At 39.0% G+C, this 21560-nt stretch overlaps 1 protein-coding gene across 1 annotated transcript in view; it reads right to left on the bottom strand.

Moving 5' to 3' along the window:
* LOC108444550 (CUGBP Elav-like family member 5) overlaps positions 1–21560 on the bottom strand; it is a 225685-nt gene that overhangs the window by 9512 nt on the left and 194613 nt on the right. Inside the window, exon 7 of the mRNA XM_017725772.2 lies at positions 11538–11682. Within this exon, the coding sequence (XP_017581261.2) occupies positions 11538–11682 (145 nt within the window). The remainder of the gene's footprint in view (positions 1–11537; positions 11683–21560) is intronic.

Genomic DNA, 21560 nt, shown 5'->3' with positions numbered 1-21560 from the left:
CATAAACCCACAGACACACTTTTAAGGCACTGGCGACAGGGCAGTTGTCTCTTGCTGAACTTTGTAATGATGCAATGTTGGTGCAATTTTCAGTGCAGAAGCACAATGTCATGCTACTGAGTGAAGGGTGTGATGCTGAAAGAGAGAGAGACAGAGTGAGAAACAAGACAGACAGGAAGAGAATAATAGATGAGGGAGAGAAGGAGAAAAGAGAGAGAAAAAAGGGAGCAGGGAAGAAAAAGAGTATGAAAGCCCATTTCCACAATCACCCGTTTTTTTTTTCCTCTCTCTGTTTCTGGCAGCAGTATGTTGACTTAATCTTAATCTTGAAATAATGATGCATTTTCTCAACATTTTTTCTTAGTACATCAAAATAACATGTATTACAAAGTAACAATGTATTTTTTCGCAGATTTTTCATTTAGTAAGTTAAAATAATGATGTACTTTCTAAAAGTATTGACCTAGTGTTATCATCTACTAATAATTTAATCAAAATACCAACGTAGTTTTCTCAAAATATTGACGCAGCATCTTAAAATAATGACTTATGTTGCTCTATTGATTAGCATTTCAAAATAATGACTTATTATCTTAAAATACTGCTTTAATATCTAAACATAATTACTTATTTTCTCAAAGAAATGGAAATAATTACTTATTTTCTTGAGATTTTGAGATGCTATGTCAAAATAATTAGTTAAATTTAAAGAAAGTAAGTAATAAGTCAGTAAAACAGTAAGTCATTATTATGATATAGTAAGTCAACATTTTGAGATCACGTCAGTATTTTGACAGTTAGTTGATATGGGAAAAAATATTCTGAGATAATAAGCCAATATTTTGAGATAATGAGAGATTACTCTGAACAATTCAATGTTTTGAGATACTAAGTCAATATTTTGAGAAAATAACTCATTATTTCAAGATACAAAGTCAATATTTTGACATACTGCTGCCAGAAACAGGTGATGTTTTTTCTCCTCTACCTGGCAGGAATCTGCTATAAAAGAGAGAAAGAGAGAGAAATGCAAGAGCAAGTGGGAGAGAAGACAGTGAGAGAAAGCAGGGCAAATAAGAGGGATAGAGGAAGGGAGAGAGAAAGAATGGTGCATGCTCGGCCATGATATGCACAGAAAGGAAGTACGTGATAGAGTGAATGAATGAACTAGCTGCGTTATCTGTGTGACTCATAATGAAAGCTTTAATCAACACCACATTATTCCGTCTGAAGCAAGTGTGTCTGTAACCTACTTTTTTTTCTTTTGTCAGTGTGTGCGCGTGTCGTGTGAAGAGTGTGAGAGCAGCTGTGCAGATGGAGAGAGGAGTGCGATGGGTGTGTCCCTGAGGGCCGGCTCTCAGTCTCCTCACGACACTCAGTTGTCACGGAAACTAGGGGGTGAAGGCCTGTCACCAACATGAGCTGTCACTATACCTAAGGCAACCAATCAGAGACAGAGTGTGAATTTATGTCCATGCACAGTGAGACACATATGGATATGAATATGCTAATATTCATGCTTTGATGGATTTACACTAGATATAAAGTTTATATAATACAGTATGTGTTAGACACTACACTCACGGGCCACTTCATTACAAACACTCAGATAAGCAGTTAGATACTGTAGACCATCTGTTGATGCACAGTCTATGTTAGCCATCCTCTAGGCCAGAGGTGTCAAACTCGACCAGTAAAAGGGCCATATTAAAACAAATCTAATACAATCTGTGAGCCAGAGAAAAAGCAAAGTTTTTATTTCATTTTTTTAATTAATGTTGTGCTGTAACCCAAACTGGCCATTGTTTATTCAAAATATGCAAAAACTTCAGCGGTGCAATACGGGCACTTATATATTCAAAATCTTCAAATATGTAAACGTTCCCAGGAGCTCAGTCTTTTAAAACTACCTATTTGTTTGAACTAGACACCTGGCATCCGGCAAGTTCATTAAGACTAACGTTAAGTGTTTATATTTGTTTACCTGCACCTCAAATGTATTTTGGTGACATAACTGGTGTTGAATTGTGCAGAACTGTGTAGAACTGAGGTGACATCACTGTCCCATAGACTGTTGTTGAGGAGAGTCAGAGCACATTATATTGCAGTGCATGCCAGAGACTGTGGTGCAGTGCATTGTGAAATGAGATATTATTAACAGAAAATTTTAATACTTTTGTGGGCCAGATAGGATTATGTGGCATACCTTGTGTTTGACACATGGGTTATAGGCATTCATCAAGGGTCTGTGTCTGAGCACAGTACTGCTCTTGTTTAGGTATTTTAGGGTGGCTGAACAATTCTAGCAACACTGCTGCACCACAGGCTTGTGCAGTTGCTACACATAAAGTGGACCTTATAAGGCGCCAAGTGAATTTAAGTGTAAAGAAGGTGTTGCTATTAAAATACTATGAGTTTATTGTCATAACAGGAGTTTTTGTTCCAACCGACACTATACTGGACACAAGACCGGTAAACTGTGTAGGAAATTAATTTCAGTCTACACGCTATGTACACAGTGCTGCTAAAGTGACAGTTTTGGTGAACTGTAGTTGCTGTTTACCTGACCAGAAAGCCTCCTACACAGGACATTTGAAACTGCAAAACAAGAAGTGGAGATACTAGAAATGCTGATTACATATTCAGTTTACTACAGCGGCCAGTTTTGTGTGTTTTTTTCTCAGACTCTTAAAACCGTGTGTAAACTAGCGGTAGTGTCTAAAAGACATAGTTGGGAGACTTGCTTTAACAATGGCAGCAGCAATAGAGGTTAGATAGAGAAACAGGTATAGAACACATGCTCAAAGCATATTTATCAACTGCATAACACAATTCCATCAGAACAACACTATTTCAACTATCAGGAAGGGTTTAGATGTACTTACATTAAAATATGCCTTCATGTGGCTGTAATATGTGCTCTTGTTATTGTCTTCCAAATTCTGTTTTATGACCTGGAGTAGAATTACATCAGTGTAGTACAACCCCAAATCCAATGAAGTTGGGATGTTGTGTAAAACATAAATAAAAACAGAATACGATGATTTGCAAATCCTTTTGAACCTATATTCAACTGAATACACTACAAAGACAAGATATTTAAAGTTCAAACAGATAAACTTTATTGTTTTTTGCAAATATTCACTCATTTTGAATTTGATGCCTGCAACATGTTACAAAGAAGTTGGGACAGGGGCAACAAAAGACTGGGAAAGTTGAGGAATGCTCAAAAACACCTGTTTGGAACATTCTACAGGTGATCAGGTTAATTGGATACAGGTGAGTGTGATGATTGGGTATAAAGGGAGCATCCCTGAAAGGCTCAGTCGTTCACAAGCAAGCATGGGGTGAGGTTCACCACTTTGTGAACAACTGTGTGAGTAAATAGTCCAACAGTTTAAGAACAATGTTTCTCAACGTGCAATTGCAAGGAATTTAGGGGTTTCATCATCTACAGTCCATAATATCATCAAAAGATTCAGAGAATCTGGAGAAATCTCTGCAAGTAAGCAGCAAGGCAGAAAACCAACATTGAATGCCCGTGACCTTCGATCCCTCAGGCAGCACTGCATTAAAAACTGACATCATTCTGTAACAGATATTACCACATGGGCTCAGGAACACTTCAGAAAACCACTGTCAGTCAACACAGTTCGTCGCTCCATCTACAAGTGCAAGTTAAAACTCTGCCATGCAAAGCGAAAGCCATATGTCAACAACACCCAGAAACACAGCTGGCTTATCTGGGCCCGAGCTCGTCTGAGATGGACTGACGCAAAGTGGAAAAGTGTCTTGTGGTCTGACGAGTCCACATTTCAAATTGTTTTTGGAAATCATGGATGTCGTGTCCTCCGGGCCAAAGAAAAAAGGACTGTCTGAATTGTTATCAGCGCAAAGTTAAAAAGCCAGCATCTCTGATGGTATGGGGGTGTGTTAGTGCCCATGGCATGGGTAACATGCACATCTGTGAAGGCACCATTAATGCTGAAAGGTACATATAGGGTTTGGAGCAACATATGCTGCCATCCAAGCAACGTCTTTTTCAGGGACATCCCTGATTATTTCAGCAAGACAATGCCAGCAAGACGTTCTGCACGTGTTACAACAGTGTGGCTTCATAGTAAAAGAGTGCGGGTACTAGACTGGCCTGCTTGCAGTCCAGACCTGCCTCCCATTGAAAATGTGTGGTGCATTATGAAGCTCAAAATACGACAACAGAGACCCCGGACTGTTGAGCAATTACAGTTGTACTTCAAGCAAAAATGGGAAAGAATTCCACCTACAAAGCTTCAACAATTAGTGTCCTCAGTTCCCAAACGCTTACTGAGTGTTGTTAAAAGGAAAGGTGATGTAACACAGTGGTAAACATGCCCCTGTCCCAAATTCTTTGGAACGTGTTGCAGGCATCAAATTCAAAATGAGTGAATATTTGCAAAAAACAATAAAGTTTATCCATCTGAACATTAAATATATCTTGTCTTTGTAGTGTATTCAATTGAATATAAGTTGAAAAGGATTTGCAAATCATCGTATTCTGTTTTTATTTATGTTTTACACAACGTCCCAACTTCATTGGAATTGGGGTTGTATGTTTTGTTGGGAAATAACCTATTTATCTATTTATCATTTGTCTAAACTGCTGTCTCTTTGTCATTGAACTTGCACCTCCTATTTTTTCCCGATTTTAATTTAAACTCGTTGCCTCACACTCACAGGACATTGGCTCTTTTTGTGTTTAAATACAGTCTTAAAAACCTGAATGTTAATTTCAGACACTTTGCACACATTACAGTTCAATTCAGTCCGATCCAATTCCATTCCAGTAAACTATAGATTTGCTTGGGGTTTCAGGGAGTTACATCACGGTCCATTTTCCCAGCGTGTTATGCTGAAAGGTGATTTAAAACTACTACTACAGCGAGCATATGGGTGTGTGTGTGTGTGTGTGTGTGGTGAGGCAGTGGCCCAGGAGAGCTGTTGTGTCTTTTGCAGTACTTTGTGCAGTGAGTGTCCTCAGTAGTGGTGATAAATTAGACTGCCATGTCTACCACTGTCTGCTGTACACACCAAGAAGAGCCTGTGCTTTTCTCTTCAGCGCAGTACACACATACACACATGGCTATAAGGTTCAGTGGGCGGTCAGTGTGAAAAACAAAAATCAATGAGTATGGCAGAGGCTAAAAAAGGCAGGACAGTGTGTCAGAGATCCAGTGTCTATTTATATGTGTGTGTGTATGTGTGCCCGTGACTGTAAGTCACTGTTCAGTGATGGGTGATGTGATGCTCTCCAATTTAACACACCACTGCTGTCCCACAGAGACTTATTCATTGTCAGACAGCTGCTCTTTAAAACTGATCTCATTCAACCTGCACTAGACTAGACACACTGCGCCATACATATACTATACATACACACACTCTTAGATACACTATATGCACATATACATGTGAACATATGGGCGTATGAGTGACAGATGTAGTTCTGCACAGCAGCACAGTATGGCCACATTGCTGTCCATTTAGTCAGAGGTACAATGCATAGCTTACTCATCTAGTGAATCATCAAAGCCCAAAACACCTGTACCCACAATTTGAGACCCGACTGATACTCCTAAATTAGAAACCCTAGCTTGACCCAAACCCACTCAGGTTGGATTATGACAGACATGTATTACAAAGCTTTATTTTGTTGAGTAGTGCTTGAGTTGAGTTTCTCTGACTTGAATCGAGGGAGGGAGATGGCTGGGGAACATTTTTGTTCAAGCTGTGTGGGCAGGGCAGCTCATGTCAGCCTTATGATTGGTGAGGAAACGGCTTATGTATGAACTACCCAAGATTAGGACTGCCTGTCAAGAGATTGGAAATTTATTCACAGGACACACTTTGTTCATGTATGTTGTTTGCCCACAAAATAGATTTAGGTTGCCCGCGGCTATGAAGACTAAATCAGCAGTCACCACCCTTTCTCCTGGAGATACGTATTACTTCCCTGCAGGATTCAGTTCCAACATGCATGTTACTGATCCCCCTTTTACCTCACACTAATGCATCAGATCCAGCCATTCATGGACTTCTGAAGAAGTTTATTAGCCAGACCAGATTGTGGTTGGAACTAGACACTGCAGGAAGGTAGATCTACAGGAAGGTAGATCTTAAAGACCAGAATTGGTGACCACTGGTCTAGATGCTTACTAGTGAGTCTGCACAAAGAAGTTACATATAGGTTTTTATAAACTTTCACTCTTACTGGTGATTCTCAACTACAAAAGTATGCTAGTCCTCCACTCAGAATAATTTCTTAAAAAAGCTAACCACCCATTTTTTGAATAAAAATGATAAATTGATGAAAAATGAATAAAAAATGAATAAAAAATATTGAGGAAGAAATTAAAGTACCTTTCATATAAAAGTTTTATTCTGCCAACTCTGTGTACTTTTTAAACTGGTCATCAACTTAGAAAAGTTAAAGAAGTGTATTTCATTACAAACTTAGCAAGTAAACAAATCATTAACAGCCTAGACAGAGTGTCCAGCGCATGTTCAGCAGCATGGATCTCTCTCTCGTTAAACTCCCGCACGGAGCTGTGATGCCCATCTGAAATGCATATGCGACGGCTGCCTCTTTTCCATGCTATCGATTGCCACAGATCAATAGAAACCTGCAACAAGCTCTAGCCTCTGGCACTGATTAGCATGGCAAGCTGGGAAAGCTGATCTTCTGCATTCTGCTGGTGCTTGGGCTGGTCATTGTGGACCAGGCCAGTGGGGCTTATGTGTTTCATGTGTATCGGCGTGCTGATCTGTGATCAAGTCACTCATCTGCTTAAAACAAGAATGTAGAATTACACATTGCTCCAAAGTTGCAAACCACTGAGAGAGTAGAAACTGTAATCTAACCGTCTTTACTGTGTTGCCAGGTATGGAGGGGAACTTCAAGGTCCTACTACATGCTGGCTATATATGCACACTTGTACATGCTTACAGCTGTTCTTCTGTTCTGGCATTCCCATACAATAAAATCTAATGAAAATGAAAAACTTGATTCCAGCTAAGCTAATCTGATGCATTATAACAGCAGAACAAAGATTAACAGATCTGGGTGATTAAAATGATAATTCTCAAGATCACTTTTTCAGAGAATCAATTATACATGCTTGAAATGCATCTTCATTTTTAAATTAAAATAATAAAATACTATGCCTCTCTGATCCTTAATATGGTAACCTGGCAGTAGCAGCAAAGGCTTGAACTTTAAAGTTTACTTGCTAGACAGGGAGGGAGAAGTTATCTAGCCATTCATTTACAACAGCACTAGACTCAGCCCACACACATGAAGATTCTGATTGGAATTTAAGCTGGCCACAACTATTTTTTTTTGTTGCATTCTGGTTGGCTGTCCAATTCATATGTACTCCCTTCCGCACGCAGTTGCTATCTCTGCACACCATGTATTTCAGAGCAAGATCCAGTTCCAAGATTGAAAAAGGTTTCATTGCATTTTATACTTTCTTGTAAGAATTCAGTACCTAATTAGTGAGATATCTTTTTTGTGACACCTACCATTCTTTTCCCTGCAGATGTGTTTTTGCTGTTTTCCCAGTCTTTGATTGGTTATTTTCCACATTAGTCAAATGGCCCATTCCTGTCAAAGTAGGTGGCTATTGGTCATGTTAAGCAACAAAAAGCACCAGACTCTCTGAGACAGAAGTTTTAACGAAACTAGTTTAACAAGAGAGAGACTAGTTTAACGAGAGAGATATCTAGTGGCTTGCGAGACTACAACAGTGCAAATCTGTAGGACAGCTAGCAGAGATAGTTGGCTTTCTAGCTGTTTTCAGTGTTGAAAATATGAATAGCAACAAAAGCTGTGAGTTTGAGAAAAATATCTCAAAATGTCCTGTGCAGTGTCTTTTGTTGTTGGATTCAATATACTGTTCAGGCGTAAAACCGAGCATTATGAAACCATTGTTTTCTAAAGGTATTTAAAAATACTGTAATAAGAGTTCTGGCTCTATCATCCAGCCCCAGATTAACATCTAGTTACCACTAGCGGTGTGAGTAGAGTTCTACCAAACTCTAATGCAATGTATTACCATAAACAGACATACTGAACTCAAAAAGGGTCCTGGAAAGGGCTTCCTCTTCTTAGACTGTAATAGAGTTTACAGACAAAAAAGGTTTCATGGTTGCAACTTTGCCTCCACCACTGCTTTAATTCTAGTTCTGACATGTTTCAGCACATCTCAGTTAAACCACTACTAAACAGTGAAGCTTCACATTCAGATTAAAATCATCCAGGTTGCTATGGAAGGTGCTAACGGCAGCTTTCTTTTTTCATACCCAGATAGCTTAAAAAACATTGCTGACAGGTTCGAACATGCTAAACCATCACATTAAAGGCTTTTTATTGCTTTGATCAGCAGCTCTCCTGCAGAGAGGAGAAGATGGAATTGATCCACATAGAGAAAAGCCTTCAATTTGGAATGGGGTAGTAGTTAGCATCACTGCTCATATTTAAGCAGTACATCCAAAAAAAAAAAAAAAAAACTTACAAAGGATGCTGCAGCATCTCCCAAAAAATAGTATGAGGGTTTAAAATGGGGTTAACATGGACATGCTTTGGAAAATCCTTCAAGACTTTTAACAAGTGACCTTTAGCTGGCCTACTTTTTGCAAACCCTTTACTGATTAGCCTTCCGTGCACTGGGTTGCTGCAGATATGCTGGAGCAGGCTTAATCTTCGGCTTTAGTTCTCTATTAATGTGGAAAACAGAGCAGTTAACGTTGTCTTGGCTTTGTCACCTCATTTTTGCAATCATCTCGAGTGGGCACAAAAGAGCTACTCAGACACAGCCATCAGTGCAGAGAGACACATGGCAACTCTTGGATAATCGTAGAACTTGTGCTAATCAGGGGTTGGGGTGATGAGAGAAAAGGGGGGTGAGAGAGAGAGAGAGTGGGAGAGGAAGAGAACGAAAGAGAAAGAGAGAGGGAGAAAGAGAGAGAGAGACAGAGGGAGAGGAAGAGAATGATAGAGAGGGAGAGAGAGGAATTTAACTACATAAAATTAAATGTCTTACTACATACGTAACTGACGCAATATGGCTAAAAGCTAGTGGACATTTGGCCATCACATATATGTGACCTAGTTGGAAATCCCACTCCACAATGATGTGCATTAATATGGAGTTGGCCCTTTTTATTGCAGTTACAAGCCTTCCACTAGTTCTCTCTCCCCATTCAGTCAAAAGAGCAGTTCTGTAGCATTAATATTACCCTTCACTGGAAACTTGAAAATCAGCCCCAGAACTTTACTGTTGGCACTATTGATTTTGGTAGGTAGCATTCTCTTGGCATCCGCCAAACCCAGATTTGTCTCCACATTTCCACTGCTCCAGAGTCCAGTGGCAGCCTGCTTTACACAACCCCAGCTGACACCTGGCATTATGTTTGGTGATCTTAGACTTGTGTGCAGCTGCTCGGCTTTGGAAACCCATTTCATGAAGCTCTCTGCACAATGCTCTTGTGCTGACGCTGCTTTCAGACGCAGTTTCGAACTCTGTAGTGAGTGATGCAACAAAGAATAGGCAATTTTTGATGGCCCTGCTCTGAGTTTGCGTGGTCTTCATGGCTGATTTGTTGTTGTGTCTTGACGCTTCCATTTGACAATAATAACACTTAAAGTTGATCAGAACAGATCAAAGTCATGAACTGACTCGTGTCAAAGGTGTCGTCCTGTGACAGAGTCACTGAGTGTGTCACTATAAAAAAGGTAACTGTCATACAGGAAAAAAAAACGCCTAACTTTAATCACCATTAACGTAGCAAGATTATACTCCAAGTTATTTCAAACATTTCTATTGGTCTATTTATCTTAAATCTTTCAGACAATGTGTCACGCATTGGACTCCAACAGTTGAACTCCAGCTCCCAGAATACCCTGGGAGAGCCTGTGACTCTGGACTCTGGCTTGCGCACCTATCAGCACAGTCCCCAGACTTTTAACTGATGTCACCTGTGTCTCATTAGAGCACAGAGTACAAAAGCCTGGGTTTGACAATCAGTCAGTGTGTGGTATTGTTTTCTCTGAAACTTGCTGAGCGTATTCTTCCTGTTCTCTCTTGTTTATCTGTGATTTTGACCTTTTGGATTAGTGTTTTTGACTACGTCTGTTGCCTTTCCCTTTTTGGTACTTTTGCTGGTTGTTTGGATTGGTTATTGGACATTTGGACTGAACTTGGACTACTCCTTTGTGTTTTGCCCCTTTTTGTTGCCTTGGCTGCTAGTTAGACTAATAAACCGTCTAACCTCTCATCCGCTAGCGTCTGGGTTTCTGTCTCATCGTAACACAATGCAAAGAGCTGGCATTTTCAAAAGTATTCAGACTGATAGCAATAATAGTTTACATTAGTTACACAATAATTTATAGTGGTTAATAGCAAGTCTTCTGATTAAAAACTGAACATTAAGCCTGCAGTTAAAAGGATTGAAGAGAGAAAGCGAAAGAAAGAGGGAAGAGATAGACAGTGATGGACAGAGAAAAAAACAAAAACAGAGGGGACAGCCCTCTTCTAAAGTCTTACAGGCTGGAATTATAACCCCACCAACAGCTTTTCTGAAATGCCACAGCACAGAGGATGTGAAGGGCAGGATGTCATACACACACACTCCCACACTTTCTATCCTAATCCACAGACTAAGAATGATTAGCTTCCAATTTGTATTATAGCTCTGTGTTTAGTGTAAGAACAATGTATAATCACACAATAAGCAGATCAAATGTTCTTTCTGTTGGACTGCTGGTTCCAAAGAAATTATCCTAAACAAAAATGGGAATGCGACTGCTTTTTCAAAAATCCTACAGTATTAAATAAACAAAAATTAACCAAAGTTATTTAAAGTGGTTTGATGGGAGATGCTCAATTCGGGAGAAACTTACGAGAATTGTGCGCAATGGTGGCGACAGGAACCAGACATCTGGAATGTCTAATGTCTCTAAAAGCTCCCTCACTGAAGGTTATTACTTGAAATGGTTATGGATAAGTTGCATGATGTCTGTCGATATTTTTGGTCTAAAACATATTTCTTAAAATCAGTTAATGGCAGAGATTTACATGCAGAGCATTATAAGGCAAAAAATTCTATAGTGTAGCATTGAGGTGGGATCAAAAAAGTCTACAAAGGCACTTTGGGCGCAAATCTGCAAAAGAAACTGCTGACACGATAAAGTGCTGGAACTTTGCTAAAAAGAAAATGACAGTTGTGGAATGGTATGTCTAGAATAAACACCCCTTGATTTCCCAAAATCAGACTGCCAGTATGTTGCTGATACACTACATTCACTGGCCACTTTATTAGAAACCCCTACCTTGCAGCTCTACCTTGCTGGTATACAGTTACCATAAGGTAGGCCAATAAAGTAGGTGTAGCTCATAAAGAGCTAGTGAACCCTGCTGGACTGTGGCCCTCTGAGACCAAAACTGTACACCCCTGGACTACAGTGGTGGTGTGATGACGTGGTCATAGCTCAGACTGACCTGACACTGGGGTCATGGGAGTGGGCGGCAGGCCATTCATGTTGAGTGCCCCCACTTGGTGGATCTGTGTTGCTGGAAATGCCATGCTGGGTGCGAGGTAAGCGCCGTGAGACGCTGCCATTATGGCCGCCTGCTGCTGCATCAGCTGAGAGCAAGAGAGAAAGAGAGAGGGAAAGGGTGGAGAGACTTCCACATTAGGAAACGCTCATTAAGATTTGAAAAACTGTACACGCACATAAATGCACACATGAGAAATAATCACGAGCGCTAACTGAATATTTATTCTTCATGAACCCGCCCCAAACATGCACGCTCATGCTCAGGGGAGCCTGTCACACTGCATGTATGTACATTAGTGTCTTAGTGTGAATAAGTGATGAAGCAGAAGCACTCAAACACTCATCATTAAATAAATTAACACAAATCCACTCTAACACCCCCAACCACTACCATCACCACCACCAAATAAGAAAAAGGTGATTACAGTAAGCCTGTCACTATAGCAACCACTCACTGAATCAATGAGCTTAAAGGCCGACCTGTCGGTGTGTGGCCGTCACAGCCTGCATTCTCCTTCACTACTGTCGTGTTCAGGTTCAACACTACAATCTTTTAGCTTCAATTTAAAAGAATGAAAAAAAAATCTTTTTAAAAACAGCATAAAAAATAAAGGCAAAAAAGTTAGGTATTACTTTGACAAGTTGAAATTTAGGGGTTAGACTTCGTAATAGGTCCTAATACTAAGTACCCTAATTCGGTAGAACTGGTTCATATAGTAAGTTCTCAGTTTCTACTAATAATGACAATAACTGCAAATAATAATACTTTCCACAATTCCAAGTCCTTCAACTGCTACTAATACACTAATATAGCTACTACTACCGATAATAAAACACTACTACTGATACTGGTAGTATAACATCTACTGCTATTGATGGTAGTACTAATCAAAATATAATCATAATATAGCATTATTATTATTATTATTATTATTATTATAGTAAAATATTACATACTGGATGAAACTGGGTTATACTTGTACTTCATTTTCTTATTTCTATTATTAAATGGATTTATGCTAATGTATATGTGCTTTGTAAATGTGCATATATTATAAACAGGGTTGCCCTAAAAATGAGGCTTTGAGTCTCAGTGGGATTTCCCCTGTTAAAATAAATAAATAAAGTAGAAATAAAAATCTGGGGCTTAGATTTTCCCAACAGAGGCAAATGATCACACAGGCCAAGAAACCACAACTGGCTCCATATCCACACCATCTAATCTATAGCTGCTTATAAACAGGCCAGGACACGCAGATCTATAAGCTAAAGCATTAGCATGCATATGTAATGACTGTGCTTCATGAGGAGCATGTTAGTGAGTTTTTAGCCTGTTTGTATCGACCACCTTCCTAGAGTCTCACTTCCTGCTCTAAATTGCAGGGGTGTGGCTAAAATAAGGCTTCACCTATGGACAAAAACTCATTTTAAAATAGTTTTAATAGTCTAAATCTGTTAACTTCACATGATTTTATACACTGTAAATAGTAGCCTGACAGATCTACCTAAAAAAATGATGTGGTAACAAGAAATTTAACTAGTGTTATTCAACTTAAAAAAACTACATTGGTTGAAAGAATTGTTCATTCAAAGTATTCATTTAGGTTGAATAAAGCTAGTTAGTTTTTTAGGTAGATCTGACCACTTTCTACAGAGCATCATTATGTTAAATCAAGTGTGCTGGTGATGGAATTGAACAAATCTCTGTGATGGCTGGAGATGATCAGAAGATAAGGAATTAATGGTGATAGTGACATGACACAGTTATATTACTGAACGAAATCTGTGAAAACGATTTATGTCGGCATATGACATCTACAGTGATATGTTTGTCATGATCATGTCAATGTTATGTAGCAGAGTTCAAGTTACTCCACAGCTGTCTCTCATCTAGCGTTAAACTGATAGTTAGCTTTGGCTTATCTACTGATTTGTTGAGTTAAAGTACGTGTACAGCCCTGTTGATCTATTATTTAGCTGGATGTTCAGAATTCAAACAGAAAGAAATGAATCGAGTGTTATTTTTGGTTCCATGTGTCAGCTAGCGAAATTCATAGGGGAACATCTTTTCCTTTAAACTAAACAACCTTTGGCTGTATTGCTACACAGGCGATGGAATATTTATGTGATATTAGACATATGTATACCGTGTGTATGCAGCCTTCGCACGCAGACGTTTTACAGTGTCAATGCCTTTTGTTACATGTGCCTAAGACTAGCATTTAATATATGCAATTCTGTAGTCCAGCATCACTCAGCATCATCAGTTTGACAGAATTCATCCTTTTTGTGTTTTTGTTTTTCGATGTTCTCTTACTACAGTACCCAGAAATCCTGACTGCTACAGATCTCTAAGCTAAACAACGCAGATATGATATTTAGCTTCCTCGCAGACACTTTACCTATCTGTTTTTTTCTGCTTTAGACAGCCAGCAAAGACAAAAAAAAAAACTAGCTGCCCCTGAGTGCTTGGGAGTTTTTCAAAAGTCCCTGCCACCTTCAAGAAACATCATCTAATTGGGCTTTTCTAGTCTTTAAATCTGAAAATCTAACTCTAGAGGCTACCACAGTACCAGTGTAGGAGATGAGTAGGAGTGTTTACAACAGATTTAGGGATGGTTATACTTTTTATTTTGCCCGGAGTGTCCCTTTAAAGACCACATGTAAACATAGTTCCCTCTCTGCTTTACTTTTACATTTCATGTTGCGTTCAGTGGATCGCTGCCCTCTGGATTACTGCTTCAGCCATGTGCCAGAACTGTCTGTAAAAGCTGCAGAGGCCTTCGGCACTGTCACAGACACCGTGCGTGTGTATGTGTGATAGAGAACGAGAAAGAGCAGTAGACTATAGGTGTGTGTCAGTTAGAGGGAAAGAAAACAAGAGACTGCCAGGAGAAAAGATGAAAACTGGTGAAATAAGTGTGTGTGGGGGTGCTAAAGTAGCCTCTCATAACAAGATCTTGTTCTTCTCTTTCATTCCATCTCTTCCGCTCACTATTTGCCTGCGTTCGGCAAACAGACTGTTTGAACATTAGATAAGAACCAATAAGATTGTATTTAACAGACAATAGAACGTGTTTTGTGAACACACAACAATTAACGCTACAAATACGATGCGTCAAGCTAATGCGCTTTACACGATTTGTTTATAGATTATCTTTCGATTACTTTTGTTTCAGGCTTGTGGAAGAGGAGCTGTGTAGTCATACATTCAGACACTAGGGGGCAGTAGCAGACACTGTCAATATTAGTTTCTACAACCCACTCCCTTTATCATTATTCACTCATATTTAGAATATCACCATCATAGTGTACCCTGCTGTCTTTCACCAGCGCATTCTTCTTTGTCTTCTTTTCTATCTGATCAGCACGGTGATATGAATGTAGTAGGGCTATTACAATCAATTATAGTAGTATTCTGGTATTCGACTGAATATTTTGATGATTGATCATATAATCAGATCATTTTGAGTAGCTAAGTAATGAAACTGAGTGATAAGAAACCGTGTATAGTCTTTCAAGTCCACAATACTTTATTGGAACAGATAAACAAGGACACCTTTATAAAGGCTTAAAAAATATAAAAACATTATAACATATAACTTAGGCACCTAAGACAAACACATGAACACAAATGTTTGGGTGTTGTTCGATATCCGTGTTTGATTGTTGAAGAACTCTTTGTTGTTCTCTTTTCATTCACACTAGTTCATTTTACATTCAAGGTCTTTTTTTTAACATTCTAAGGTCAACGGCAAACATTTAAATGTTTGTGTCTGTTTGTGTAGTAGGATGTTTTAAAAAATGCAAAGTGCCAACTAAATGCTAATGGTTTTTACGTAGAACTAGAAAGTGCACCTCTATGGTAAGTGGTGCTGATAAAATGGACAGTGTAGACACAAGGAGGTATACGCAATAAAGTGCTCAGTGAGTGTAAGTAAAACATTCAAAAGACTAAAAACACACAATAACCACAATAAGCACTAGTCTAATCGGGCCACACATGATCTCGTAATGAGAACATCTGGGCCAGCTATGAGAAATTTTGGGCTAAATGTGGGTGGGAATGTAAACATTTTAGGGTGGGAACAAACTGAGTAAGAAATGTTTAGACTTACCAAACACCTGGTAATGGTAGAGCTCAAAGTAGGGGGCAATAGTGTGCTGGTCAATATTGTGCCATGAACAACAAGCCTGTTGGTGGCATATGTAAATATGCCAGTTAGCACTGCTTAAAAGTTCCTGCAAAACTAATTTGCTAGCCAGCTTGTTTTTATTGTGTTACCAATGTTAAAAGAGCACAAACTAGAGGAATTTGGGGGTGGATTGGGGGGGTCTTCTTGTTAGTGGCTGATTTCGCCACAATTCAGCACCAGACGTTTAACAGGTTATCCCCCGATCTGTATTCTCATAATGAGATCACGTCTGGCCCTGAAAGACTAGGCATATGCCCACCTAAACAAATATATTTTTGTTCCAGATTTAAAACCACAAAGGGAGCTTGCATTGCTTAGATTCTCTGGAATGCTATTCCAGAGTTTAGGGGATACATAAGAAAACAATCCTTCACCAGCTGAGCTGCAAGAGATATTAGGAGTTTGCAGTAAGCCTAACACAGCCACAGCGAAGTGGTCTAAGTGGGTTTTAACAGATCAGTAATATATGCTGAAGCTAGGCCATCAAGTGCTTTAAACGTCATTAACAGGAAGCCAGTTTAAACTGACTAAGACTGGAGTCATATGCTCAGACTTTCTTTTTCTGGTAAGCACATGAACTGTTACATTCCAGAACCGATCAAAAATCTCCATTTCACCTCAGGGGACATTCGTAAACAACTAAACCTTTACAAATTTGTGCTTAGCGACAGGAGCTGCAGGTCACTAATGTGTTAAAAATGATTTTACTGTAACACACAAATTTGATGTAAAATGTACTAAATGTCAGTCTCGACAAGCCAACGAGGGCTGGACCTTCCTCATAAACAGACATATTACAAGGTTTTGTATTCATTTTTCAACCAGTGACCTTCCTCCTTTAAAATCCAGTGAACCTGCATGTTCAAAACATACAGACACTGTTTATGAACAGGTTTACGACGTGATTATAGGCACACACTACGGTTATATGTGAAAGTTTGGGCACCCCTGGTTAAATTACTTGTTTTGCTGATTTGAAGTGAAAGTGATTTATCACATCCTCTATAGAGGACACACTTCTGCACATTTGACTGCACAATTACTGTTTACTTGCTGAATTTAACATATTGGGAAACTGAACATAAAATGCGACATGTGCAAAACGTTTGGGCACATTTTACATTGTGGTTAATTTTTTCCCAATATGTTATCCTTAGCAAATAAATGTGTGCTACAATTTGCAGAAAAAATGCAGATATTTAAGTTTGTTCTCTGTAGAGGTTGTTTAATTTCTCTTAGAAAATCAACAAAAGATTATTTCACAGAGGGCTATTTGAACATTTGCATGTGACTGTACATGTAGTGCTGAAAGTTGTTATGATTTAGTCAGTCATTAAGTGGCCCAGTATCACGTTTGGCCCCTCCCAGTCCTGTCCATTGTGTGTGTTTTGTTTAGTCCATGTGCGTTTGTTTTGGTATCTGTAGTCCTGCCCCTCGTTTTGTAACTCCTGATTGTTTTCACCTGTCCCTCGTTTTCCCTGTATACTTAAGCCCTGTGTTTGCCCCTTGAGTTTGCCCGTCTTTGTTTGATGTCTTGGTCTCCGTTTGTTGTGTTGATTCTGGTTTTTGTCATGTCTGTCCCCCGATCTGTCCATGTTGGCTATATGAACCTGGACTGTTTTGACCACGACCCTGGATTTGCCCCTAATAAATCTTGCTTATCTCAGCACATGCGTCCGCCTCCTCGCTCCCCGTTACACCCAGTCAGTGGCTCCAGGCTGGCCCACTACATTTGGGGGTGTGGTGTAACCCCTGTGCACTCCACAGTCTCTCATTACCAATGAGGATTTTTCTGCAAAGCTTTTCCAGCTTCAAAATACTTCAAGAATAGACAGGTCAGTTTGAGAGCTTTACTGGTCTAAAATTTGAGGTTTGGAGGGGTCAAGTGTGGCTCCTAGCTTCTTCTCATCCTTTATCTTTATCACTCTGTCTCCCTCTCATGTTGCTGTCAGGTCTATCTGACAGTATGGCTGGTCAAACTGCTTGTGAGATGTATGTTGTCCTGCTTACTTGGCACATGTCACACATCTTTTCTCCCTCTCCTCGTTTATCTTTCTGTCTGTCACTCTCTCTCGCTCTTTCCTCCTCTCTCTCTTCCTCCCTAGAACGGTCTCCTCCTGCTTTTTGCCCCAAAAATCCCATTTGCTGCCTGTCTGACAGCTTGAAGCTGAATCTTGTCCTCCTCCACCACATTTGCTGAGGTGCACCTCACACTTCTCCACTCACTCCTTCTCTCAAGCACTTGCCATCTCTCACTCCAGGCTGCGACAGCCACATCATCCCAAACTGTCTGAAAGCCGTTTAGATTCAGTGGTCAGGAAAGAGCTGGATAATCCTTTACTGCGGTTTTGGAACCACTCACAGGTGATAGCTGACTTTACCAAGCTTTTTCGCTGTTTAGCTCGGCACTAATCTCGTCAAGTCCCAGCTGTCATAGGTTGTGGAATTTCAATGTGAACTGGACAAGGACCAGTTTAATTGGCTGTGGTCAGTTATTCGTAAAAGCATTTTTAAAGGGGAATGCCAGTGATATTTTGAAATGTCTGTATAATTCAATTGTTGAGATACGAATAGTCCTTCAGAGTAGTTTTATTTTAAATAGTTCAATATAGAGGATAATGTGTCTAATTTGGTGCTGACAGTAATCAGGGGTTGTGGTGTCTCTAATGCAAGTATAGCCATTTACTATACAAACTACCAGTGAACCTACTGAGTGAAGATATTTTATATGTATTGCTGATGATGGTAAAATAATGGAAAACTGAAAAAATAACTTTTTGGGGACTATTTTGCTTTGCAATACTCTGCATGCACCTCTCCACAGTAAGAGTTTGGGTACTATGTGACTGTTTATTGTTCTTAACATTTGTTTAATGGAGCCATTCTGAAAGACATGTTTCCCATACAGGATGATAAACACAGAGTAAAGTACAATGGCTTTTAAATATATATACCAAAATCTTATCACAAAACATTTGTAAAACATCAGGTTTTAAACATCAGGTAGTGTATCTGTAACCATTTCACTTAACAGCTGTCTGTGAGGGAGCTTTTAGAGGCATTAAACATTTTGGATGTCTGGTTCCTATCACCACCACTGTGAACAATTCTGACTCGGTAAGTTTTCCAAGAACAAAGATTTTCACATCAATCCACTCTGACTTACTTTGTTTATGTCTTACCTATTTATTTATGCAGAGATTTTGAATTGATGAAATTCCCCATTAACCCTAAAACAGTGAATAACATAGCAGCCTTTAAATTTTGAGTTCAGTCAGTATCAAATAATACATTAACCAATAATACGCTAACTAATAACTAATCTGTTTATAAATGATAAAATTCTAAAATTTTAAATTCTAAAAATTATAAAAACTATAAATAAAATGATAAATTATATAAATGTATATAAATTATAAAAACAATTACAATTACCAAAAAAATAGAAAACTGCACACTTAATTAACCATATCGCTTTAATGTGAATGGGCAGACGAAACTACTGAAGGCTGAATCTGTGGTCGTATGTCAAGATGTTTGTAGTTGTGATGTAGCGACCAGGATGATTTCAAAGCAAGCTGTTTGTACAGTTTAGTTTGCATATTGTGCACTATATAAACTGGAAATGAAAGGCACATTTTAAAACATTAACATGTTTACATATTACAAAAAGGCGAGGAAAATTCACTTTTCCGTGATAAGGGCCCTTTAACCTCGGGTACCGTTTCAAACCAAAACCCTCCTGCCAATCCCTATTTAACACCCGCATCACTTTCTTTCTGGAACATCCTCTGATTACTATGCTAATGATGTTGGCAGGGACTTTAAATCCGACACATCCTACGCTGGAACGACGTAGCCAATGGGATGTAGCATGGAGCACCACTGAACGTGTGAAAAATTCACAGTTTAAAACTGAGTTTGAAACAGCTCTGCTTGTACACATTAACACAGTAAACTACTGAATGTGTGACATATTATGGGCCTAAATGCAGACAATCAACCCACAGAAGCTGTGAAAAGCATGGTGTAATGTGATATTGTGTTTGTATTCATAGCTCTTTGAAACAAGCTGACAAACTGTGTGGAAAGATTAGAACCTTTAAATCAACACCATGTTTAAGTTTGTAAGGGTAGTCATATGCAAATTTTGAATACCCCTGATCAAATGTTATGTTTTATTGATTTTGAAGTGAAAATAAGTGAACAAATCCTTGTCTGCCAATTTAAGTGCACAATTTCTATTTGCTGAGTTTAACATACTGGAAAAAAAGTAAAATATAAAATGTTCCTGACTATGCATGACTACATTATGACTACATTCCCCAATATGTTAAATTTAGGTGAAATAATAAACCATAATTTTGCACTGATATATACAGACTGATACATTCTCTATGGAGAGTTTGATACCTTGTTTTCACATTTTTTTCATTTTCATTATTTTTCATTATTTTCATTTGACATTTGCATATGACTGTAAAAATGAGCTACTTTAAAAATATGAAAAGTTATTGTTGTGCACAGTGTTTTTTTTACAGAAAGAGAAATCTTCCTTTACATTTTTGATAAATGTCAATGTTTTGACATAAAAACAGGAGAAAAACAAAAAATTGGAACAAGTTGTTGATGTCAAACGTAAATCAAATGTTAACGTAACTGTAGGTAAGTAAGTCCTTATGTAATAACATTTGAGTAATATAATAAAAGTGGCAATTATTCTTGTCTTCTAAGGATTAAAAAGGGAAAACTTTGTGGGTTTTTTTTTTTTTTTGGTAGTGTAGGTGTGTGTAGTGGAGGTACAGAGTCCGTGTGGAAAGTGAATGTGTATGTATATCTGGCGGCTGTGAAGGGTGTGTTCCCGCCGCTCCCTCCGGGCTGAATTGTTTAAGGAAATGTTTGAAGTGCTAGCTGTTCCCATTTCAATAATCCACATGGAATTGAAATCATTTACGCTCATATCCTACAAACAGAGCTGTGCAGGGGACAGTGTGTGTGTGTCTGTGTGTGTATCTGTGGAAAGCTAAGACTAGGTGGGGGTCCTCAGTGTTTACTGTGATGAGGGTCAGAGAGCAGGTGGATTGTGGGATGCCTGGGGGGTTTCTGTTTGTTGGGCAGTGGTTAGACGTCAAAGAGGGCCTTACACACTGACTGCATAGATACACCGGCTTCAGTATGTGGTCAAATGCAGAAATACACACCTATCAAATGCAAGAAGGCAGACAGATATTACGCTTGTACAGTAAGCTGCCTATGTTTGGTGTATATTGTAGCACATCCTCAGACCACAGTATCAGGTTTCAGACATCAGAAACAGCTTCAGGCTTTGGAAAGACATAGTCACATCTCAGCTCCTGTAGATCCAGCCAAACTAGTTCTGTTCTTTCTTACTAGATTAAATACAGTCGAATAAAGACGATAGTACACTACAACCACAACATAATAACTGCTCTATTATGTTCTTTTTATTTGATAAAGATTAAGATTCAACTCCCATGCTATCACAGTGTTACTATTACTAAACCCTGCTCAATGTGGACTGGCTAAACTGTACGTCAACTCCATCAGGTGTGTAGATATTTCAGTACTGGCAAGTTTGACTCTAAACCACTGTTTTGCTATAAACATTACATTTTACTTTGTAAAGGTCTGCAAGTCAGGCCTGGTGGGGTTTGGGTCTCAAACCTGTAGGTTTGAGGCAGGTTCTGGCTTCAATTTCATGCCCTTGCAGACCTCTAATGGAGGAATGTGCTCAAAAACAATTTGGC

This window comes from Pygocentrus nattereri, chromosome 19 (assembly GCF_015220715.1).
Source record: "Pygocentrus nattereri isolate fPygNat1 chromosome 19, fPygNat1.pri, whole genome shotgun sequence".
Taxonomy (NCBI): domain Eukaryota; kingdom Metazoa; phylum Chordata; class Actinopteri; order Characiformes; family Serrasalmidae; genus Pygocentrus; species Pygocentrus nattereri.
This window is presented reverse-complemented; position numbering and strand designations above follow the sequence as displayed.